The 27,050-nt window shown below is 32.5% G+C and overlaps 1 protein-coding gene across 1 annotated transcript; it reads right to left on the bottom strand.

Annotated features, from left to right (window-relative positions):
- Window positions 1-15,077: 15,077 nt before the first annotated feature.
- On the bottom strand, window positions 15,078-15,956 carry LOC134716466 (protein NYNRIN-like). Its single transcript, XM_063579467.1, has one exon. It carries the CDS (start codon window positions 15,954-15,956, stop codon window positions 15,078-15,080), a length of 879 nt encoding a protein of 292 aa, XP_063435537.1.
- Between the last annotated feature and the right edge of the window lie 11,094 nt (window positions 15,957-27,050).

Genomic DNA, 27,050 nt, shown 5'->3' with positions numbered 1-27,050 from the left:
GGAATATATGGTAGGTTTTCATAAACAACACCGTGTCACACATAAGTATCGGTAAGTTTTGTGTTATTTAGAAATATATAACATAAAATAATAAATAACCACATGTAGTATGCTTCGTAATACATCAGTACTGACTCAAGTGCTTTATCCTTTTTTTATAATCCATATCAATATATTTTAAAGCATACTTTCAATGTCTGTTCAATCACATCTAAATTATTCAATTCAAACTATAACTTATTTTCGCATTCGAAGTTTTAAGTTTTTCCACTTTAAATCAACACATGTTTGTTCGGTGAACCGAGGCTATACGATAGTGATTTTATGCAGTGATGCTTATCAGTCGTGAACATCAACTGTTTTGGTTATTTAAATTTAAGTATGCATGTAAAACTAGTGCATAAACTCATCTGATATTTCCTTGGTCCAGTGAGGCTGTTAAAATACAGGGGCCCCTGTATATGATTGAATACAATATTTGTTATCGTTAAAAAAAGGAAAGAAGCTGCAATATTGGATACAGTTTTATTCTAATACGCACTTGAATATAACCTTATGAATATATGGTAGGAGTTCATAATCAACATTGTCTCACAAATTAGTATCGGTAAGTTTTGTGTTATTTAGAAAGATATTAAAGTATACATTTCGGATTAGTGGTCAGGTACATTATCACCTTTGTTGTTAATATCAGTTATTGTTTGTTATTTTGGTTGTAAGTGTAGGCGATACAAGTTTGCAATCGGATATTAATCTTATTATATCTTAAATGAGGACACCAATAGGGTTTAAGAAGCAGATATTTTTTGATACAAATCGATTAATTCACAAATTATTCAATGATTAGAAACCACAGTTATGAATAAAAAATGTAATAAATTGATGCATTCAAAACGTTTCTTGCTGTGTAGCATCATTCAAGCAGTGCCTGATTACGCAGAATATATCTCCTAATTGATACAATATTCCCTGGCTTTTATTTCCTTTCATGATTTCATCGTTAGAGGGTTGCTCACAGGGAAGCTATCAAACCAAGAGTTGAAATCACCCCTTCGTAAATTTCACGGTCGTCATCTCGATTTGGTTGACCGTCATGGAACAACCGTTTCACAGATGATATCGGATATGTTCCTTACACCGAAACTACAATGCCCTTCCCCTTTCTTGACCATGAACTACTGAATTAGACTTTTACAGCGTTTGTAATAATTTGAGCAACACCACGGGTGTCACATGTGGAGCAGGATCTGCGTCCCCTCCCGGAGCATCTGCGATCAGCCCGAGTTTTTGGTTGAGTTCGTGTTGATTAGTCTGTAGTTTTCTACGTTGTGTCTTGTGTACTGTTTTTTTTGTTTTTTCCAATCTTTATCCATGGCTTTGTCAGGTTATTTTCGTTCAATGAGGTTGACTGTCCCCCTGGTATCTTTCGTCCCTCTTTTATGGGTACACATGTAAGAAAGTATTCTTTTAAAATGATAAAATTTTCTGACGTGCTGTAAAATAATTTTAGCTTTCTTTTTTACAGCAGTTATTTATCAAGGAAGTCATGATAGGAAGTTCAAGTCCATATTTTATGAAATGTAGCTATATAGAAATGGAACGTTCACAATTGGGAAGCGGAAATCATCTCTTTCGTCGGAAAGTTCTGTTTTCAACCGACCCGCATTGTCAATTTTTAGATGTAAGTTAATATATGATGCAAACTTCACTATATATGTTGTAATATGAAGTACTTTTCCGAGTAACAAAATGATAAAAACAATTAAAGTGTAGGTAAATAGTCTCGTAAGGAAAATTTAGTAACATTCTCAGAATTTTTATTCGGGAAAATTAAAATAGTCATTTGTACTATTTATCTTTCTTATATTCATTATAGTGCTGCTGTTTTCATTTAAAAGATAATTATAGAAATATCTTTACGTAAGTAATGTACTTATTCCTCTTCCTACAACTGTTATGGGTTTGGTTTGATTTTATGAAGTTTTTCAGTTTACCATTGAAGACTATGACGAAGAAGTCATATGCATTAATCTGTTTTTAAAATAATACAAATAAAACAATGAAAAGCACACATCATCTTCAATTTGATAGGAGATTTTAAAGCCATTGACTGGCTATTCAGCATTCAAACGGTCGGCAAATATTCAACTTAAACGTTGTTCTTTATCTGGCCTTTTATACTTTCTTGATTCGAGTGTCAACAAGGAAAGAATCTTTCAGGTCTTGAGATAAAAATCTACCACATTATTACAAAGGCGTTTTACAATCGTGGTCAAAATTGACAAAGATCACACAGGGTATACCTGACGAAATAGAAGTAAAGAAACAGCGATTATTTGGAAACTCAAATATTTTATTTCAGGGCAAATCTTTATTCTATTCTTTCTCTTCAAACACTTAGACAGTAAAACCTGTTGGTGATATATTGGACGATAAAACCAAAGATTTAAAATCGTGCAATAACATAATATATAGACAATTAATAGATAAACGTAGTTATATTTCGAAATATTCATGACCTAAACGTTCCATACAACAAACATTCATTCAGATTTTAGATAATAACGATTATCAGCCTGCTTTAAAAAACAACATAATCAAAATTTCTGAAAACCTTAAATTTCTAAATCCAGACAATAAAATCATTAAAATTCAAGGATTTGACATTAACATATCTTCAATTAAACATTAACATAACTGTGACCCCTAAGTGTCAAACAAAATGGGAACATTTGTATATCGAGTATATAAATTAGGAAAACAATTGGCTGAACCTAAGTAAAGTGAATATTAATAAAAAGAATTTCAATGGGAATGTATACACAGGATTATATGTACAGAAAACAAACTGCAAATAATGCATATGTCAAATGGAAAATGTCACTTATGTGATGAAATTGATAATATTGAAACTCTTGAGCATTAATTTTATCAATGTAACACTGTTAAATCATTGATAGAAACGGTTGTTAGAAATTTACAACTTTGAAACCTTAAAAGCGACAAGGTTCTTGTTTAAAAAGATATTTTATTAGAAATTTGTACAGAGAATTCGATTAATATCATTGTTAATGCAATAATACTTTATTATAAATAGGCTATTTGGAAATAGTGTAATAAATGCAAATTCGATAAAACTGAACTGAATGTGCAGTCTATACAGGCTTTGCTAAAACTGCACACGAAAAACGAACAAAAACTTCTTCTGCTACGCTCGGATATAAAGTATGTATGCTAAACGAAAATTAAACTCTTTATCGAAAAAATATAGAAAGATATTTTAAGTTCTACTGCTCTAAACGAAAGGTGTGTTCGATTCCATATTTTATACTAATCTTATTGTATCTTGTGTATAAAGTAGTGATGAAAATGGTATTTTAACAGAAAGACAACCAATATTTTTTTTTGTAATTATTAGTTGTCTGTGCATATTAGATACATTAGAAAATTACCACATATATTATGCTTTGTAATACATCAGTACTGACTCAAGTGCTTTATCCTTTTTATCATAATCCATATAAATATACATTAAAGAATACTTTTAATTTCTGTTCAATCACATCTAAATTCTTCAATTCAAACTAAAACTTATTTTTGCAATCAACTTTTTAAGTTTTTCCACTATAAATCAACATTTGTTTGTTCAGTGAACCGGGGATATATGATAGTGATTTTATGCAGTGATGCTTATCAGGTGTGAACATCAACTGTTTTGGATATTGAAATTTAATTATGCATGTAAAACTATTGTATAAACTCATTTGATATTTTCCCTGGTCCAGTGAGGCTGTTGAAATACAGGGGCCCCTAAAGATGCGACCCGGGTTACTTATGTATTTATATATGAGGGAATGATTGAATACAATATTTGTTATTGTTAAAAAAAAGGAATGAAGCTGCAATATTGGATACAGTGTTTATTTTAATATGCACCTGAACATAACTTTAGGAATATATGGTAGGTGTTCATAAACAACACTGTCTCACACATTAGTATCGGTAAGTTTTGTGTTATTTAGAAAGATATTAAAGTATACATTTCGGATTAATGGTGAGGTACATTATCACCTTTGTTGTTAATATCAGTTATTATTTGTTATTTTAGCTGGTAGTGTAGACGATATAAGTTTGCAAGTGTTGTGATATTAGTTTTATTTTATCTGAATAAGGACGCCAATAAGGTTTAAAAAGCATACATTTTTTGATACAAATCGATTAATTCACAATATATTGTATGATCAGAAACCACAGTTATGAATCGAACATGTAATAAATTGATGCATTCAAAAAGTTACTCTTCATTCATTTTCATCAAATATAAAATTACTTATATATGCTTATGACAGGACCAATTGAATTCATTTATATCAAAATCTATGTCAAAGATTCAATGTGTTTGTCGGATTACGTAAGTGTTCCTACTTCTTTTACAAAACACAACATATTTCTCGTAAATACATGATATATATTTTACTTATTTGTCTCTGAAAACAGACCTATTTCGATCATGAAAAAAGTTTTTACCAAATCTTACAAAAAGTTAATTTCAACAGAAACAGATAAGTCTGCATCATATATTAACTTATATCTATAAATTGACAATGAGGGTCGGTTAAAAGCAAAATTTTACGACAAAAGAGATGATTTTAGCTTACTAATTGTGAACTTTCCATTGCTGTGTAGCATCATTCAAGCAGCGCCTGAATACGCAGTATATATCTATTAATTAATACGATATTCCCTGGCTGGCTTGTATTTCCTATCATGATTTCAGGGTTGCTCACAGGACAGCTATCAAACCAAGAGTTGAAATCAACCCTTCGTTAATTTTACGGTCGTCATCACGAGTTGGTTGACCGCCATGAAACAACCGTTTAACAGATGATATCGGATATGTTCCTTACATCAAAATTACAATGCCCTTCCCTTTTCTTGACCATGAACGACTGAATTGGACTTTAACAGCGCTTGTAATAATTTGAGCTACACAACGGGTGTCACATGTATAGTCGCCGTCAGCTGAAATTCGTAGCGGTTATCAATTAAAATAATCTAAACTATCAACCATGTTCGCTCGAGATATAGTTTTTCACATTCCATTCATAAATCGCAAAAAGAAAAACCACTACTGACCTACCTTTTAAGTGATTGCACTGTGATAATCCTGACCTTCACATTTTCCAAGACTATTTTGAATGGTGGAATCCGCCATTGTTTTTTCCGGAAGTGTTCCCCTGGAGTTCAATTTCATAACATTTGCATAAAGCGCGGGAAACCGTATCACATCAATGAAAAGAACATTTCAGGAAACTGCGTAAATGACAAATTTCACATGTAAACAAATGATCCTCATAGAAACGAAGATGGCGGAATTACAATGGAAAACATTCTGGAAAATGTGAAGGTCAGGATTATTACAGTGCGATCACTTAAAAGGTAGGTCAGTAGTGGTTTTTCTTTTCGCGATTTATGAATGGAATGAGAAAAACTATATCTCGAGAGAACGCGGTTGATAGTTAAGATTATTTTTACCGATAACCGCTACGAATTTCAGCTGACGTCGACTATAGAGCAGAATAAACGTACCCTTCCGGAGCGCCTGCGATCAGCCTCAGATTTTGGTTGGGTTCGTGTTGCTTAGTCTTTAGTTTTCTACGTTGTGTTTTGTGTACTATTTTTTGTCTTTTTTTTAATTTTAGATATGGCGTTGTCAGTATATTTTCGTTCATTGTGGATGACTGTCCCTCTGGTTTCTTTCGTCCCTCTTTTATGGGTACACATGTAATAATGTTTCTCTAATTCTATTGAAATTTATCCTTTCCCGAACCCATTGTATAAAAAAAATTAATCAACGTGTGGTTGCTGGTGATCTCAAAAGATCATTGGATGATTTTAAGGGTCATGACCTTTTTAGCTAACTGGATGAATCAAAATTTGATAACAGGTATTAATGAAATTGACAACTTCGTGCAATGTGAAAGGCACTCGAAGGGGATTTTCAGTTCACAAAAAAAGAAAATGTCTTTTTAATCATAAGAGAAACAGATTCTTACATAGTTACTCGTGAATTATCGGATTTATCCAATCTCGATAGTTAAATTATAAATTTTAAAGTCCTCGCCGAGGCGGCTCGGACTTTAAAATTGATAATTTAACTATCTCGATTGGATAAATCCGATAATCCACTGGTATCAATGTAAGAATCTATATATATCTTTAGATATATTATTTGCTTTAGTTTGTTCATTCTTTGTACATAATCTACATATAAATAAAACGTTTAACTGTTATGCATTTTGAAAAGGGTAATAGGTACATAAAATTAAATGAATACTTTTTAATATCTCGTTTGCGTTAATTTGTTTTCAATCCATTCATTATTACATATGAACGGTTGATATACTGTTAAACTCTACTATGTTATTAACAAATTGTAGACCAATATATTTTATTTACAAGAATTGTCTTTCAATTTCATATAAACAGGTCTCATGGTAGATGTTAAGTATGAAATCTAGTAAAACTAATTTCCTAATATTTGGTGACTATGTTGAACGAATCTATTCCATCGAACTAGAGATAAATGATACTATAGAGTCAGTAAAGTCAGCCCCAAAGTTTGACTACCATGTAGAAATTGACAATGAGGGTCGGTCTATCATTATTTCCTTGATAGAGGATTGCTGCTTACATGGAAGCTTTTAAACCAAGAGTTCCAAATGGGGAAGATGAAATCATCCCTTCTGTAAATTTGGTTCGGACGCCATCAGGAGTTTGCTGACCGTTTTAGAATACCATTACTACAATTCCATTCCCTTTTAGCGAATGTAAGCTACCGAATTAGACTATTTACCGAAGTTGTAATAATACAAGCAACTCGACGGGTGCAACAAGTGGATCAGAATCTGCTTACCCCTCTGGAGCACATGAGATCAACCCCCAGTATTTGGTGGGGTTTGAGTTGCTTAGTTTTCTATGTTGTGTCTTTTGTGCTATTATTTGTCTGTTTGTCTGTATATTCTTAGTCATGGCGTTGTAATTTTATTTTCGATCTATGAGTTTGACTGTTCCTCTGGTATCTTTCCTCCCTCTTGTATACGTCATCGACGCTTCTGATAGATAAAACGAAGATAATGTCTAATGATTTGAACAGAAATTTATGACTTCTTCAATGTATTTTGTCAATGTCATTTGGCACAATTTTGGGTCATCCACGCTGTTTATTTTTGTTAATATATAATAAGCGGTAATTTGTTTTCAACCATTTTATTATTGCATATTAAAGGTTATTATTACATTGGTTGCAATGAATTACATTGATTTCCCAGTTAGTTAAAAACCTATAATTTCAAATGTGAAATAAACGTGGTTATTTATAACATGGTTATTTCACTCTCTGACGTCATACAACAATAGGCGTTGTCAAGACGTCGGTAACGTCGAAACAAAACATGCGTAGGAAAAACATATAGTTCCTTACATTTTGTACATTAATTTCATAAAAAAAAGTAATTTGACAATGTAATAAAAAGTATAACTAATCGCTGTATTTGAATATAAAAATAAGACAACTTGTGACCGAACGCCGCAATGGATTAAACTCGTGCTGCACACTCGTCTAATCCATGCGTCGTTCGGTCACGCGTTGTATTATTTTTTGATATTCAAATACGGCGATTAGTTATACTATAAATATATTGTTGAACTGTCAATCTTTAAAGACCCAATAGTTGCAAAACAGTTATTCTACCTCTATGACAGGCATGTTGTTGTCCCCGCAGATAAATTCCCGAACAACATTGTGTTTGTATGTAAAACATACATTACATCAACTGCTTGATCAACGAATAAGGTATTGACAATTCACTTGGAAACTCAATATATACCCTCACAACGCTCACCAAAGAGGAAATCCCGGATAATCATAGGTCTGTTCTATGTTCCTTTGGAATTTCAACCAAAGATGAAGAACACGATTTTCCATCACTGTATTGGATACCTTAACTATATAAGTGTCCTTAAAACAACGGTATATTGCTGTGTGTACCAAGTGGTCCACGAAATCTCCTTCTAAATTATTAACATTAATTTATCACAAATCATAGACGAGCTTCAAAGTTATTGTTAAACTGCCTTTTCTAGAGGTGGAGTGAATCAGATGTGGATACTTAAAAAATCCTTTTTTTTCTTTTTTTTAAATTCTAAAGATCTTTTAGATTTTATACAATATAAATCTTTTTCATCTTGCAATAGGTTTGAAACATTTGACTTTTCTACACTTTACACAAGTCTTCCACATTCTGAACTGAAGGACATATTGAAAAGGTTGGTATTGCTTTGTTTCATAAAAAACAGATCAACGTAGACACACGTATCTTGTATTGAGGAGGGGTATTCCTACATATTCCTAAATATGCAAATCGAACATATTTTTGGACATCAAAAGTCGATACGATCGTTTAAAGGTCAATTTCCTGTTTACAAAACTTCGATTTTATCGAAAAACTAAGGATTTTCTTATCCCAGGCAGAGATTACCCAAGCCGTATTTGGCACAACGTTTTGGAATTTTGGATCCTCAATGCTTTTCAACTTTGTACTTGTTTGGCTTTATAAATATTTTAATATGAGCGTCACTGATGAGTCTTATGTAGACGAAAATTGTGTCTGGCGTACTAAAATATAATCCTGGTACCTATCGTCTACCAAAAATGTTGTTATGCACTATAGTGTCCTTCGTTTATGTGCATTTTACCTTTTGGCAGTACAAGAATCTTCATTTTGTTCCAACATAATTTTTAAATCACAATCACAAAAGGAATGATTTCCGTAAATGAAAAAGCAATTTTGATAATTATTATAAAAGTATCTTTTGGTGCCAATTATGTTCCTTTACCTCAAGTTTGGTAAATTCATAAGCTTCCCAAATGAAAACTTAACCCCAATTTTGTTTTTTGCCCATGGATTTATGAATTTTAAACAGCGGTATACTACTGTTGCCTTTAATTAACTATTTGATAATGCCACATAATAATTTAATAGTTTTATTATTAGATAAAAAAAATCTTTTGCATGAAAGATTTATTATCACAACTATCATATGCATTATTTACCAAAAGTAAATTTTCATAGTTAAAACAAATTGTTGGTAATGGAAAGTGTTTTTGCAAATATATCCTTCACGGGTTTAATGTAAATAGAGTCTAGAAACAGTGAAAAAATAAACATATTATTTTTTGAATTTCGCAGTATTCATTAATGGAAAATCACAACAGTAAATTATTATCATCACTACCTATTTTTTTTTACAAGTTTAGTTCCTGCAACATGTGGAATCGCAAGTCAAATATGAAATGTACGGCAACGTGATATCCCTCTAATCTGATTTTTTGAAGAAACATTTTTTTTAACCATAGCTTTATGCTTTTCACTCTTTTAAATACAACTTCTTTAAATATTGTAGATTGGGAAATTTATAACACTTATAATTTACGCTAACCATTTCGTATGAGAGATATCCGACAAATTTATATAATTCATTCTTTATTATTTGTCTTTGAAGAGATGTTTTATTAGTAATTGTCTATAATAATAAACATATTCCTAAGTAATACTAAAGGAACTGTATTCCCTGTCGCGATTGATTCAATTTTGATCTATAACAAATACAATGATTTATGTGTTTCGTTAATTTTTTTTCAAATACTCTGCAGTAGTATACCTATTGGTCCATGGCATGGAGTATAGAATTACCTAATTGACACGTTTGGTTTCAACAATATTCTTGCATAATAGACTGGAGAGAAAGTGTTAAATCAAAGTTTTGTTTGGAGTATTCGTAGCAAACAGTAAAATCACAAAAAGCTCTGAGAAAATTCAAAACGAAAAAACCCCATAACAGATGGCAAAATCAAAAGATTTTACACATCACATGAAATGACAACAATATTCGCGATTTGGCACAAAAAGTTTTCCATGTAGAAAATGGTGGATTAAATCTGGCTATAAAGCTAAAACTATCAAGCTCACAACAGATGCAAAAGACTGTACCCTGTTGACTCCTCCGATCCAGTTACATTATGACAAATTATTCTTTAAATCAGTGGTTGTCGTTTGTTTATGTGTTACATATTTGTTTTTTGTACATAAATAAGGCCGTTTAACTTAGTTTTCTCGTTTCAATTGTTTTACATTGTCATTTCGGGGTCTTTAACAGCTGACTATGTGGTATGGGCTTTGCTCATTGTTGAAGACCGTACGGTGACCTATAGTTGTAAACGTCTGTGTCATTTTCGCCTTTTGTAGAGATTTGTCTCATTGGCAATCATACCACATCTTTTTTTTGTATATTATCTTAATTGATAGAATATCAAATATTCGACGCGAATAAATATAAAAATGGATCTTTGTATTGTTCTATAAACAATAGATGAACTCTGAATATCCGTGTTCAGTCTTTTATCTATAAACTTTTTAAGAAATAATTTTGTCAACTTTTTGGATGCTGTTATCTTACCGAACATATTTATATGCATTTACTCATTCTCAATAAATTCAAAATTTGTTGTTAGGTACGTTCATACCCTGAACAAAACCCATGCATAGATATTGAGTATTCCGTGTCGGCCCATTGTCTTACCAAAGTGACCTTATACAAAAAAAAAATCATTCAACTGACTCATTTAGTTTGCGGCATTGTTGAATAGTGCCGAATAGTGTTAACTATCAAAATAAAATTTCATTTATATTTGACTAACGAGTTTGACATCACCAGAAATTATTAGGAGACATATGAAATATATGTCTGTTTCAAATTCCTAGTGACATGTTTCACGTTTATAACAAATGAAATGAAAATTTCCTTCGATATTGAAATAATCAGTTGAATAGAGAAAATAAGCTTAATAATATTATATTTGAAAATGTATAATACTTCGATTTTGAGATAATAGTATTCTTTCGTTGAAAAGGATGTAATTAAAAAACATGTATTTTTCTATTTCATAAAGAATAAAGTGTGAAGGATCATAAATCAGAGAATCATATAGTTTGTAGATCTCGAAGACAACGTGGACTGAATTTAGAAAATACGGATGTTTTTCGTCCGACAATATGTGTCCGTTTGGAATGTCTTATACGTCGCATGTCTTGTATAAATGAGAACATTTCTAATTGAAATAACAAATTTGAATTTGGTACCTTTAACGAGTAAGTGAGTCACAATATATCTTTATTTTAATCAGATTCAACGAGGACGTCACATATGATGCATGTTGATAGAGTGAAACAGTCTTTGAAAGTTGATAAAATTTTACACATTATCCTTTCGTGAAACGCCAAATTACAAAATGTGTTTGTCCATTATACTTTAGAAGTTAGAAATTTTTTGTCTTCACACTTATTTAATTCAATATTAGTTTGTCCTGTTCTAAACTTAACAAAAAGACTCACGACAAATGCAAACAGAAATAAATACATATAATCTAAAGCACTCTAAATGTCAACATACCATGACAGAATCTATAAATAATGTTTCATATTTGACTTATAATTTGTTTGGCTGCAATAACAATATCTTGTCTGAAATTGTGGAACTATAAATACATTGTCTGCTTTATATACACATCTAAGACAACATCGGAAGTAATTAATGTTTGTGAACTTTAAAAAAAAGAAGTATATAATTGGATACCATATGTTCGTTCAATTAAAATAAAGCCACCTCGAAGAAACTATTTTACCCTTCAGAAAACGTCTGCTTCTTCTAATAAAACAAAAAAAAGGTTTTTTAAATATGGCTTTCAAATTTTAATTTTTTTTTAATTTAAGATATTGTCATTCAAGGTATGTATTCTATCTGATATTTTATAGTTTAATAAATTCGAGAAGTTTCATGAATGAGGGACAAACAATACCAAAGGGACATTCAAACTCATCGAAAATAAACCATGGCTTAAAAATAAAAGACAAATAGACAAACAGTTGTACATTAACCACAACATAGAAAACAAAAGACTGAGCAACACGAACCCACACAAACATCAGTGGTAAGCAGCTCATGTTCATCATGTGGCATCTGTCATGTTTATCATGTTATTACAAACACGGAAATAAGTCTTATTCGGTAGGTGACATTCGCGAAAAAGTGCGGGATAGTAGTAACGACAATATGAACATATCCTTTATCATCTGTGAAACGGATATTTCATAACCGTCAACCAACTCACAATGGTGGACATAAAAATCACAAAGTAATGACAGGAGAGCGCCATTATTTGAAATCAGATAGATTTTGATATTCTTTGTATGTCCATTTTGATTATACAGATCTTTGCGTTTTCAGTTACTTATATATCTGTAAATTCTAAGTACAAAGTTGACCTTAGATGAAATTCCCTCATATTTGCAGGTCCCTTTTTTACATATAGTTATTCATGTGTTACTAATAGAATTATACACTTGTACATCCATAGCTTTCTAATATATGAACGGGCAATATAATTAATCCATGGATTCGCAATGTTTAAGGCAAGTCGGTTGTGTTCGTGTTACTTATTCTTTAGTTTTCTTTGTTGTGTCATGTGTACTTTTTTTTTCTGTTTTTGTTTTTCATTTTTAGCCATGGCGTTGTCAGTTTATTTTCTAATTATGAGTTTGACTTTCCCACTTGTATTTTCCGTCCCTCTTTTCGACGAAATAAATTTATTGAAAGTTTACTTAAACATTTTTTATTTAATTTTTCTAGTTTCCCAATCTCAACCGGAAGTAAAAGAGAAACGGAAGATATTAAGAAGACATTCATAACTCATCACTTGAAGGGAACCAGACAACCCTATGGGAAATAAAACCCCAAAAAATTGAACCCCAATGAAACCCAGATAAGATTACATGTGGTACGAAATAGTTAGCACCGTGCTCCAGATACGACACCTATAGCTTTACTCATATAAAGTATGTTGGTTTGGAATATAAGAAGATTAAGCATTACGTAAATAGGTTGTAAGGGAAAGCATGCATATCATTCCTTAAACTGAACAATTTAATTTTCAATGAGAATCACAAATTATTCAGGAATTTGTACAACGAACAATATATGTATAAGCTGTCGTTTAAAGAAGGTCTTTCCATGAGATCGTTCAGATATTGATATGTTATATTATTAATAAAGTTTAATGCCGACTCAGTAATCTTTTTTTATTTTTTCAAACGACAATTTGTTCTAACACAGTTTTAAAAAATGAGCATATTTAAATGAAGGCGTTGACCTGACTGTGTTAATGATATCGACACGGATTGACGGCATCAAACTAGAATCTTTAACAAATAAAGGCAACAGTAGTATACCGCTGTTCAACACTCATTAATCCATGGGAAAAAAAAAATCGGGGTAACAATCTCAAACTTAGGGAAACGCATGAAATATGAAGCGCCGACTGTTTATCAAGTTTACCAATTTCAAAGCAATGAATGAAAAACTGGTGTAAAATATATTCCGTTTATTATAACAGAAATAAATATGAAATGTATTGCAATTTACAATAAATAATAGTTAAATATTCTCTAATTACCTATAGAATGACTAATATATAAAGTTTTTGAAGTTCGTTTCTTAACAGCTGATCCTTAGCAATCCAAATTTGGAACTGACTATAGTTGACCTGGTTTACAAAGCGAATACACAAAAATAGATATTCCCTTCTTCCGGTTAATGGTTACAATGTAAATATGAACGCTGTGTAGCAAAAGGCTACAATTATGAAATATTATCGTTATAAATGAATGTGTAAAGGGTAATTCCATACAACTTTAACGTATATAAATGAATTGTTATGCAGTTCCTATGAAAATTACTCCGCATAACATCTGAGTCGCGAATGACAACCTAAAATGTGCTAGGAACTCCCGGTAAAATCATAACCAAAATATTGCGGGAATTGTGAAATATAAGAATGAACTGCACAAACTATGTGCATTTAATAACGTAATAACTTCTATCACGAAAGTAAATTTAGTTAAATAGCTTTGGCACAACACTGCCTCCCGTCACATAAAGAATTCTGTCTGCAGAATTAAAAATGAACATTTAACATTTATCAAGCTTTTTGAAAAAAGTTATTCATGAATTCAATCAATATTAGCACTAACCAAAAAGGAATCATTAGAATCAAAAATTTAATAAACCTCTTCCTTAAAAATTTTAAGAAACTTTTCTTATTCATACAAATATACAAATATATACATGCGCAATAAAACAATATTCAATATTTCACAACAATGTTTATGAAAATAAAATGTTTATCTGAAGTTAAGTTTTCTTTTTATTGGAAATGTCACTACACTCTTAATTTTCTTTGTGCAAATGTTTTCATTTTCTAATTTTTTTTCCGCTGACTTCAGTTCCTTCTTCAGATCTTCTTTTCTCTTTTCCAGTCTTTGTATAAAATTTCCGAATCTCAGGCATTCAAATTTATGGCTTTCCTCTAATTCTTTTATTTGCTTCTTGTGGGTTTCTTCCATACTTCTGTTATCTTCCCTGTGTTTTTCCTCCATTTCTTTTCTTTTATTTTTAAGTTCCTCAATTTGTTCATCCCTTTCATCTACCTCTACTTCCATAATTGCAACTTCTTCCTCACTGATGGTGATTTCCTCATCATTGTCTGGGATAAATTCTTCCTCTTTCTCTATCATCAAGGGTGTTGTTTTAATAAAAATGTCACTCCCAATCTTAACATTATATGGATTTGTAGACTTATGAAAAGTATGTACAACACAATCCTCTCTGAGAGGCTTTCCCGACATGGCATTAGCATGGTTTTTCCTTAAAGTTGCAGATATTACATAAATATGGAATTTAGTTATTTGGAGTATGCCTAAACATAAAATGTTGCACAGCTCCTTTCTTGTTTAAATGTGTAAAATCACAAAGCCTGCACTGCCATACCTTGGTTCCTACGTCGTCGGACATTTCTATAAATAAAAATTTATCAAAAACTAAAAATTTGTTTTAAAATTTAGACATTTTAAATATTCTACATGTTAAAAATTTGTTTTTAAAATTTACACATTTTAAATATTCTACTGGTAACTTGCTTTTGCCCAAATTGGCATGTTTTCATTACAGGGTTTTAATCGATCATGGTGAACTACCTCCGTGCGGAATTCACCGCGAATCTCATAAACAACGGGGCTGAGAATTTTAGTTATCACAAAAGGCCCAATCCATGGGGAGCGAAACTTTTTATTTACGGTTTGGTCAAATTTATATATCAAGGCCCCTAACTCATATCTATTGTCAGTCAATCGTGTGTCATGGTCACGTTTTTGTCTTTCTGCATATCTCTTTAGATTTTCCCTCGCAATATCATAGACGTTTTGAAAATGAGACTTTATGGTTGAAATGTAATCTTCATTGTTCTCAGTTCTGTTTTCATGACTTCTGAACATTAAGTTCAGAGGGATATTGACCTCTCTACCTAACATCATGTAATTTGGTAAAAATCCTGTAGCCGGATGAGGGGTACTGCTGAGAGCAGCCAGCAGGAGATTAATGTATTCATCCCAATTTGTTACGTTCTTGTTGACAAAGGTCTTGATCATACCACCAAGAGTCTTGTTAAATCTCTCTTTTAAACCATTTGATGACGGATGATAAGCAGTTGTTCTGGTTTTGTTAATTTGGAATAGATTACAACCAGATTTGAAAAGGTCACTTTCAAAGTTCTTTCCTTGGTCTGTATGTAATTCAAGTGGTATGCCAAACCTAGCAATAAATTCCATCACTAGTTTCTGTGCTACCAGGTCAGCATGCTGATGTGGTATAGGGTAGGCTTCCATCCATCTGGTAAAATAATCGCCTATAACCAGTATACATTTATTCTTCTTCTTAGTTAATGTCAGTGGACCAATGATATCTATGCCAATTCTGTCTAATGGGTATCCCACTCTATAGTCCATCAAAGGTGTATTATTTGAGTATAAATAAGTGGGCACTAAAGAGTGACTGACACTCAAAGGTGTATTATTTGAGTATAAATAAGTGAGCACTAAAGAGTGACTGACACTCAAAGGTGTATCGTTTTTCAATTTAATACGAAGCACTAAAGAGTGACTGACACTCAAAGGTGTATCGTTTTTCAATTCTAAAAAAAATCCTTAAAGGTAAACACTACAAAGATTTCTGATATCTTTAAGTGTAATACACATTTTCATAATTAAGAGTAACTGATACTCAGCAGTAAAAAAAAACAAAAAAACAACAAAAACAACAACGACAAACAAACAAAACAAACAACAAACTTGGGCAAGATAAAAAAAAATCACCAGTAGAGTACAGATTTATTAAAGCATTATACACAGAGTATATTATAAGATATAAACCTTGCTTTTGCCCGAAGTCAGTATGAATTTACGGAATAGAGGGCTACCATTGCCAATATTTTCAAGTAGTGAGGGAAATTATCGTATGACGCAAAGTTTACATATATCCACAATTCAAGCTGGTCCATCTTCATTAAATATGGGTGGTAGTAGTAGTAATTCATTAGGCAGTGTGTCAATAAATTGTCAAAGTTCACATACATATATAACTAGTCAACCTATTCAAAGTACTTACAGTTTTCCGTATGGTGCACAGAGCACATATGCCCCTGTTCAAAGTACACCGAGCACTTACCTGCCAAATTATAGTGCACTGAGCACAAATTTGTCTAATCAAAGTGTACAGAACACTTTTTCACAATCAAATAGTGCACTGAGCACAATTGCCCCTGTTCAAAGTGCACCGAGCACTTACCTGCCAAATTATAGTGCACTGAGCACAAATTTGTCTAATCAAAGTGTACAGAACACTTTTTCACAATCAAATAGTGCACTGAGCACAAGTTATCCATATCAATGCGCCCCGAGTGCAATGAACATACCTCAAAGTGTACTAAACACTCAAAATAAAGCAAGTATTGACATAACTTATGACCAGACTGTTAATCCACAAAGAATAGTACCACACAGCGACACACATATCTACCCATCTAGTAACACCATGGATACTAATCTAATAGAAATGGCAAGACTGAGGGAGAAGATAATAGAAGTTGAAAGAGAAAGAGATTTCCTATGGCAAAACAGTCAAACAGATCAAGGAATGCCAAGAAGAGAAACAAGAGGCAGAACAGAGTCAATGTCGGGCACGCAGGATGGATATCGATCAAGATTGCCCTTTTACAACGGCAAAGAAGGTTGGAGCACATTTCTTATGCAATTTGAAATCATTGCAGACAGAAACAACTGGGATCCAAGACGCCAGGCTGAAGAAATATTGCTAATCCTGAAAGATGAGGCTGCAAATTTTGCTGCAGAGCTGCCTTATGACACCAGAAGTTCATTTAGACTCCTGTCCAGAGAAATGGGAAGTCGTTTTGGTGACAATAACTTGCCGGAAACATACAGAAAGGAATTGCAGACAGTCAGAAAAGGTTACAAAGAATCAACCAATGAGTATGCAGCACGTATACAGACAATGGTGAAAAAATCATATCCAGGAATGAACCAACAATTGTTCAATAGCATTGCAATTGAACATATGTTAAATGGGTTGCCAGATCAGAACAAATTTTAATTATCACAAACAAAATCAGAGAAACTTTGTTCCAAAATCAAAATGGCAGAATAAAGACCGTTTCCAGACACAGAAACAGAATAACAACAGATGTTATAATTGCCAAGAAGAAGGACATTTTGCGAGAAACTGTCCTAAACCGAGGTAGAACCAAGGACAAAATCAAGACCAAGAGGAAGATTTAAACTAAAAAGGGCTGAAACTGACGGCCAAGTGTCAGCCCACAATAGTAAAAGTAAGACAGAAGTAGTAATGATAAACCAGACAAGTGATGATCCAATAGAAAGGATACTGCAATGTTAGTTGCTTAGAGAGAAGAAGGAGGAAATGTTGAAATTTGCTAGTGGTTATCAAGAGCAAGATTTTGTTGCTGAGTCTGTGCAAAAGGACCAAGGTCTTTCTTCACATGATGAAAATGGTCAGAATACAGGTGCTGATGAAGATGTGATATTGAACACTAAATAGGAAATTGTGATTGATAGCATAACAGCAGCCAGTATTAAGGTACCAATGGAGGTCAGCAATCAGAAAATCAAGGCTGTAATTGATACTGGAGCAGAAGTTACTGTGTTAAATGAAGAGATATTTTTCCGCCTTCCAAAAATAAACAGATCAAAGTTAAAACCAGCACTGAAAAACCTAGTTGTTGCCGAAGCAGGGAAGCAAATGGGAACCAAAGGGTTAGCAGCAGTAACGTTAACACTTGGAGACTCACAGTTTGTCTGGGATGTATATGTAGCACCTATAGGTGATGATTTATTATTAGGCTGCGATGTCCTTGATGAAATGGATATAACAGTTAACTCTAGAAAAGGAATCCAGTTGAATGGAAAATGGATAGAATGTGAAGTACAACGCAAGTCGGACTTAATTGCGAGAGTAGTCTTGGATTCTAATTTCACCATTCCACCATCTTCAGAAGTTATTCTTTATGGTTGCGGTCAAAATCAAGAGTTGTTAGATACCCGGTATTCCATGATACAGCCTGTTACAGAAGACAGCAGGAAGTTTATGGTGGCACAGACTTTAGTTGACCCCTTCATGAAAAATATTCCAGTTAGACTGATAAATTTAGATTCAGAACCAATACGTTTGAAGAAAAACTATCTTCTTGGTGAACTTCATCCTGTTGATTACATAGAAAACATGTTTGAACTTGAGAATGACAGAATCGATACTTTGACAAGCAAACAGTCCAAGATGTGTAAAACACATGAGTTATCCAAAGAAAACTTCACATTGTCTGAGACCATAGATAAGGCAAATATACCAGAAAAATGGGAATCAGAGATAAAGATTAGTAAAATCAATGAGCTGAATGGTAAACAGAAGAAAAAGGCCGAAAATTAACTGTTGCCAGAACACCTCAAAGATCTTTATGAAAGAAGCAGTAAAGACATAGCGAGTGAAAGTATAAAAGAGAAACTAGTTGAAGTTTTACAGAAGAACAGTATGGCTTTTGCCTCTTCAAAAGCAGATTTGGGAACATGTTCCCTAGTCAAACATATAATTGATACAGCTGGGGCTGCTCCTATTAGACAATCACTAAGAAGAACACCAGCGGCATTTGATAATTGAAGATAAGAAGAACCTAGATGAACAATTGGAACAGGGGATAATCCAGCCATCTAAATCAGCATGGGGTTCCAATGTCGTACTTGTTCGGAAGAAAGACAACACTGTTAGGTGGTGTCTAGATTTCAGGAAACTGAATGATTTGACCATTAAAGATGCCTATTCGTTGCCTAGGATAGATATGTGTCTGGATTGTCTGGCCTTTGCATCTCTATTTAGTTGCCTTGATCTTCAGAGTGGTTTTTGGCAGTTACAATTGGAAGAAAAAGATCAGCCAAAAACAGCGTTCATCACAAAATATGGATTGTACGAATACTGTAAAATGCCATTTGGTTTGTGTAACGCACCAAGCACGTTCCAGAGATGTATGGAGCTTATCTTCAGAGGATTACAGTGGAAGACCCTTCTAATATATCTTGACGATATTATTATCTTCAGTTTAGACTATGAAGAGCATTTGTCCAGACTTGACAAGGTATTTCAACGACTCATCAAGGCTGGTTTGAAACTAAAACCATCCAAATGTAACCTGATGAAGAGCGAGACACTGTATCTTGGACATATTGTAGGAAAAGATGGCATAAAACCAAACCCTAAGCTTATCGAGAGTGTAAAGAGCTGGAAGGTACCAACATCAATGAATTCGAAAGAAGTACAGAAGTTCCTGGGCCTTTGCAACTATTACAGGCAATTTATTAAAGGTTTCAGTGAGATAGCTGCTCCATTAAGTCATTTGACTAGAAAAGATGTCACATTTGAATGGACAGAAACAGCTCAGAAAAGTTATGATTATTTGAAACAGCCCTTTGCACCAGTCCAGTATTAGCATAACCACATCCAGATGGAAAATGTGTCCTTGACACAGATGCCTCCAACATTGGTATTGGCGCAGTGCTTCACCAAGTACAAGATGGGAAGGAAAAAGTGATCGCATATGCCTCAAAGAAATTAGATAAGACTCAACAAAGATACAGTGTCACAAGAAGAGAAATCTTAGCCATGGTAACATTTGTCAACCAATTCAGACACCATTTACTTGGCAGAGAGTTTATCGTCAGAACGGACCACCGCTGCCACCAATTTGTAGCGCCGACCGTTTATCAAGTTTACAAATTTCAAAGCAATGAATGAAAAACTAGTGTAAAATATATTCCGTTTATTATAACAGAAATAAATATGAAATGTATTGCAATTTACAATAAATAATAGTTAAATATTCTCTAATTACCTATAAAATGACTAATCTATAAAGTTTTTGAAGTTCGTTTCTAAACAGCTGATCCTTAGCAATCAAAATTTGAAACTGACTATAGTTGACCTGGTTTACAAAGCGAATACACAAAAATAGATATTCCCTACTTCCGGTTAATGGTTACAATGTAAATATGAACGCTGTGTAGCAACAGGCTACAATTATGAAAGATTATCGTTATAAATGAATGTGTAAAAGGTAATTCCATACAACTTTTAAGTATATAAATGAATTGTTATGCAGTTCCTATGAAAATTACTCCGCATAACATCTGAGTCGCGAATGACAACCTAAAATGTGCTCGGAACTCCCGGTAAAATCATTACCAAAATATTGCGGGAATTGTGAAATATAAGAATGAACTGCACAAACTATGTGGATTAAATAACGTAATAACTTCTATCACGAAAGTAAATTTAGTTAAATAGCTTTGGCACAACAAAATATAAGAGGAGAACATCGACACAACATTAAAATGTAACACACAGAAACGGACAAAGCAGTAGACAAACACCTATGAGAATAAAAAATATAACATCAAAACCAAATACATTAATTTAAGAAAGATAAGTACCGTGACACGTCTTATAGTAATGTGAATTTACACTCAAAAATAAGAGAAAACAAACGACACAACGGAAACAGAACGTTAAAATGTAACACACACAGAACCGAACTATAATATTATAACAAACGTGAGCATTTCAACTTCCAATAGCCACGTCCAAGCGCTCAGCGTTAACATACCCTGGGACCCATAATATGGCTTTACAGAAATAATTTCCTATGTTTCGCTCCTGTCACAAAAATTGTATAAAGAGATTAATGAAAAAGTACAACTGATATAAACAAGTTCGTAATTGTGAAATAACATAAAAACCGATCTCATAGGAAAAATTAAAAAAGAAAATTACCTTAACAAATAGAAAATTCAAAATTTCAAACACATCAAACGAATGGAAATCAACTTTCATATTCCATTCGTCATGTATCGCGTTACAATGCTTGTACCTGACTTGGTACAGCAATTTCCGTGTGTACAAAATGGCAAAAGTTTGACGGTCGCTATGAATATTTGGTAACCGCTTAGAATGATTCTTCAAAGCTAACAGGTTTATAAATTTGTATGCAAGTCTCGTCAATATATATATGTATCAGAACGCACTAACCACATGGTTCTTTTGTTCTAAACAGAGTTTGTGCCCAGTCTGCAGTCTGTAAATTCCTTAACGCTATAGGAATTGAAAGAGGGACGAAGGATACCAGAGAGACAGTCAAACTCATCATTTAAATTAAATGGATAATTGAAAATGTAACGATTTGACAATAAAATTATCAGTAACGGAAATGAAATTCTCATCTGTAAAACAATAAAAGGTAGAAATGTGTTAAAAAGGAAATTAATAAGTCAAAGTGCTAATTTACAACACAAAATCACATAGTAAACTCAGTATAGATACTTTGAATACTACTTTTCAATACTGTTTTGACATGCACGTAATTTACCAATACTGCATATGTCAAACTTCAATTATGTCATATTGTATCTATAAAAACACTTTGTTTGTTACAGTTGTCTGCCACGGCGTTAATTCCTCCCTCGTCAGTATTCTGTACAGTGTTTTCAAGTCAAACAAAACATTTTAGAAAACTGTTTAAAACACTTTTATAAATTTAAAGATGACGAAGAGGCAACAATTTTTTGACAAAACAACTATATTTTCTTTTCGCAAGCATTAAAACGTCGGGAACCTGTCATCTCTTGTCTAGTGAAATTTTGCAAATAATAAAAATATATCATTTACATATCTATCAATATCATACTTATAAAACAAATAAACGTAAAAAAAAGTATAGAAAAGTAAAACATCAAACAGATCGCTAGATTATGAATCCCATATAAATACTACACTATTTCTTTGAATGTAAGTGTCCACATTGACTTGGGTTGTTGATAATGGACATGAATATGAACTTAAATAATTGTTCTGAATAAATATTCGAAACACCTGATGATTCCTTTAGTTTTGTTTATTTGCTCTGATTATGCTATGACAAATGCTTATTAACATATTCATCCTTTAAAATCAATAAAGTATCCGTCAAAGCATTCTCGTGTAGCGGTCCTCTAAAAACACAATATGACATAACTTCTTTTGTTAAGAATTTCAAAAATCCCAAACGAACACTGCTCAATATCAAAGAAAACAAAGAGAACAATAATTGGTTGCATTTTCACATCTTTAAAGTTTTTTTTATTTTTTATGTTATGCTAACAATAAGATACATCAGTACTCGTTGTTATAAAGTAGATTTCTGCTTAAAGGAAATTAACAATATATTTTTTCTTGATGATCCTTCGCGAACTGAAAGAATATATTGTTTCATTTATATGCTGTATTTCAAAGTAACCAATATGGATGAAGTTGATGGTAATGTTTTATGAAAGAAGGCAATGTTAATGTACGTAGATCTGTGGAAGCATTTGTTAAATATTATTTTTATAATTTCAATAAAGGGATATGATTTTAAAAAAAACTAAATTCGAGATTTTTGTATGCATAAAATCTAGAGACAACAGGCGAGTGCAGTTAGACAAATTTAAATTGCTCTTGTCTGACAGTATGATCCCTGGTGTAAGATTGGCTGCATGGAATGAAGCTAAAATTTGAAATCATCGTTTATTGAAAATAAGATCTCTGATCAGGCTATGTATAGCGAGTAAGCGGTCTTTATCTTACTTAGACTGATTGAGGACGGCATATATAATATTTAGTGTAAGGATAGACACGCATTATTAAAAACTACATAATTTCTGAACGTTTCTTTTGTCCATGTGGTTCGAACGAAAAGCTATTTTGTTCTTCATCTATTTGGTCTACATATTCTCCATAATATTTCTAGTCGATTCATTATTAGTTTTACCTGTCGTGAATTTTATAATATAGTTGGCGATGGACAAAAAACAAACAACAATTCATATATGTCATCTAGAATGATTTGGCATATTAATTTTCTGTTAATAGCTTACATTCTATATTGACATCTTGTATGCTGTGTTGGAGATGCATTAACAATTTGTGTTAAACTTCTGACGTCATACATATTTGTTGAAATGCTAAATTCCCAAAATTGTTTGGCATTTCATACAAAATACCAGAACGTTAAGCTACCGTCATAATTTTTTATGAACTTTGAAAGGATGTATATTAATAGAAAACGTTTTGTTTTTTTAATTCCAATGAAGCCACCTCGATGAATAAATTAATAGAAGACATTCATTCTGGACAAATGTCAATTTTACCTTTATTTACTTTAAATTTCGCGGTTTTAAGCATTTATGTTTTTTTTTTGGTTTTTTGATTTTGTTAGAATTAAGAGAAAAAAATCCTATGTTTGGAGGTTAAAATGTACCTTATCATATTCCAACTAGCAATTTGTGTAGTTTTGTCACAATTTTATGTTAGATATGAGTGTTTTCATGACCTGATACATTGTTGTCTTTATAAAAGAAAACATTTTGTTTAAAAATTCCTAGTACGGTTATTGTCAGAAAGAAAGTAAATTACAGAAATACTGAACTCCTATAAGAATTCTAAACGGAGAGTCCCTAATCAAACGTCGAAAAGTTCAAAAATATTACATATTCCTAACTTGGTACAGGTATTTTCTTATGTAGAAAATGGTTGATTGAACCTTGTTTTAAAGCTGTTTAAACCTCTTATGTGTATGACAGTCATATACAATTGCATTGTATTGACATCAATGTATGTATGATTGTATGAACCAAAAAAACAAACAGACATAATGTTGATATGACAGAATATTAACACTGTATAAGTAGCTAGCCACGTCAAAATGATATATAAAAAAATAAAATAAACAGTAAGAGTAATAATTTACAAAAACAGGCAAAAGAACACTATAGCACGTTGACTAATGTAAAAATCAACGTCATTATATAGAATTTGGATTTCAAAACTATCGTGTATTATTTGATGGTTGATACGACAAAATTTATCAACAAGGTCTTGATACCTTCCGAGGAGCTTTATTTTAGAAAATGGACCAGACGTTCTTTGACATATCACTGGTTCTTCAACTTTCTGTTCAGTGACTGGTGACGGTATACAAAGTTGGAGTTTCAGTTGCAAGCTCTTGAATACCGAATGAGAAGGGAAAATGTTTTTCTCATTCACAGGCGAAGTTGGTATATCATTTGTGTATTTAAAACCGACTCATGTACTGACAAGACTCCTAATGTCAAATTTTAGGTATAAGTCTAAAAAAAATCAGATTGACCGTGTTTGTTTTATATTCCATATTCTAGATATAGAGAATATAATAATGGAACTCGATCAGAAAACTTTGAATTGCTATTTGAAAGTACATCATCAATATATTTGAATTTAGAATTTAATAATTTTGCTTTTTTGGTCGTCTTGTTTTTGACAACTGTCTTAAGAAACTCCGACTCATATGAAAATAAGAAAAGGTCGACTAGAAGAAGCGGACAATTCGTTACCATAGGAATTTGTGTTTGAAGGACACCATTTATAAAGTTCATTACATTGTAACATTTTGTAGCATGTGGTCAATGCTGTTTGTTGATTGCTTATCCCCAATGTTTGATTTATGAGATAGATTTTTACTCTATGCAGGCAAACTTGACTCCTGACAAATTCGGCTATCTTTGAGATCCATTTGTTTATACAGAGAGCAAATTCCGGAATTTTTTTTTCAATAAAATGAATATTAATAAAAAAAATTAGATTCAAACGAACTCATCATCGTTATCTTGTTTAAGTCTCCCGCATTTGCACAGACATGTCGTTTTTTTGTCTAGTTTATCACGAAACTTGATAAATAATGGACAGAGTTTTGTATTGTTTCCTATAATGTTGTTTTTTTCACAATTATTTGATTTGAAAAAAAATTGGCCGATGTTAGCGTTTCGTGATTGATTGATTGATTGTTGGTTGCTTAACGTCCAGTGGCAAATATTTCATGCATATTCAGGACGAGAACAAGTTCACAATAAATACAATAGGTAGGTTGTTACAATAGAGGCCATCTGGGATGATGGTCGGGGAAATTTGGACTGCCACCGGAAAAAGAGGGTATATTGGATAGGGACAGAAATTTTGCCTTGCAACAGGCCACCTACGGACCCCTCAAAGAGTTGTTGCAAGGGTTCTTCACGTGTAAATAGCGTGGCACTCTCTTTACATGAGACATCGGATTTAACGTCCCCCTTCTGACCGGACGTGACTGCGAACTTAATACATCCCGCACAGCCAAACGGACGCCCCACTTCGGCAAGCGTATTACTTCCGGTCGGGAGAAGACCAAGTGACCATATTTCTATACCCCAGTCACCCTTATCCTATCATTAGTAATACGATTCTTAATGGATTTTTTTAAAATTAGACATGGCGATAATATACCACAACTGTTTAACTTGGTACTTTCCCCCATTTCCCTCATTATGTAAGTGATAAGACAAACAGGTTAGTTTCATTTATAAATATATGATCAAATTTTAGAAGTCTTTTAGTATTGTTTTCCTATCTTAACCTTTGTATAAGCCATTTCAGAGGTTGGACTGTTTTTTATTTTTTTGTTTGATATTATGCGTATTATAAACAAAATTGCATTATTTTTCTATATGAAAGTCACTTCTACGTAAAAAAGGTAAAACATATTCTTCGTGATGGCAGATATTGAACTGAAAGCACTGATTTGTATACAGTCTTTTTAAAAGTTTATGATTATCAAAGACGTCACAAGTTCTTTTTAAATGTTATTGAAATGTCATTTTATACGTAGATTAGGAAATATCATTAATTACTAAATAAGGTAGAACAAGTGGTTCTTTTTAAATTTCAATAACAGAATAACATTAAAAGAGAGGTACCAGAGGTACATTTAATCGTCGAAGAGACTGACAATGTCATGGCTAAAACAAAAAACCAACATCCAAGACGAAAAACAGTACGCAAAACACAACATGGACAACTAAAAAAACACGAACCCAACCAAAAACTGAGTAGAATTCAGGTGCTCCGGTAGGATAACAAATTCTTGCTCCACCTGAGACACCAGTCGTGTTGCTCATTTAAGTACAAGCCCAGTTTAGTTTAAACATATTTTATTGTTCAAAACAAATGGATTAGACACAATTCTTTCAACTTAGTTCCGTCCTCTCCATAATATACATGAATATACATTATATTTATATAGCACATTACATAAATTTGTAATTTTCTAATAAACATGAAGGCGTGAGAAATAATAAAATAAATCACAACTATTGTTATTATAATATCTATACATACAAAAATAAATACAAACGGCTCAATGAGTATCAAACGTTCTCATTTGAATAAACAAACACTCCCAAACGATCGGTCCAAAGGGAAAACACCTACTGTTACTGTGTTTTTCTATGACTTTCTATTTACATGTACCTGTATACGTTGTAAATGGTAACGTGCAATATTGTGAATATATATTATTGTGATACAGATACGAAATTATGACGTTAAAAATACGGATAAAGTGATGACAAGAACTTATATTTCATGTATTAACTTCACGATTGAAA

This window comes from Mytilus trossulus, chromosome 4 (genome assembly GCF_036588685.1).
Source record: "Mytilus trossulus isolate FHL-02 chromosome 4, PNRI_Mtr1.1.1.hap1, whole genome shotgun sequence".
Lineage (NCBI taxonomy): Eukaryota > Metazoa > Mollusca > Bivalvia > Mytilida > Mytilidae > Mytilus > Mytilus trossulus.
This window is presented reverse-complemented; position numbering and strand designations above follow the sequence as displayed.

Excerpts from the sequence above, each read along its gene's own strand:
- LOC134716466 (XM_063579467.1), bottom strand. The coding sequence starts at position 15,956 with ATGGACTATAGAGTGGGATACCCATTAGACAGAATTGGCATAGATATC.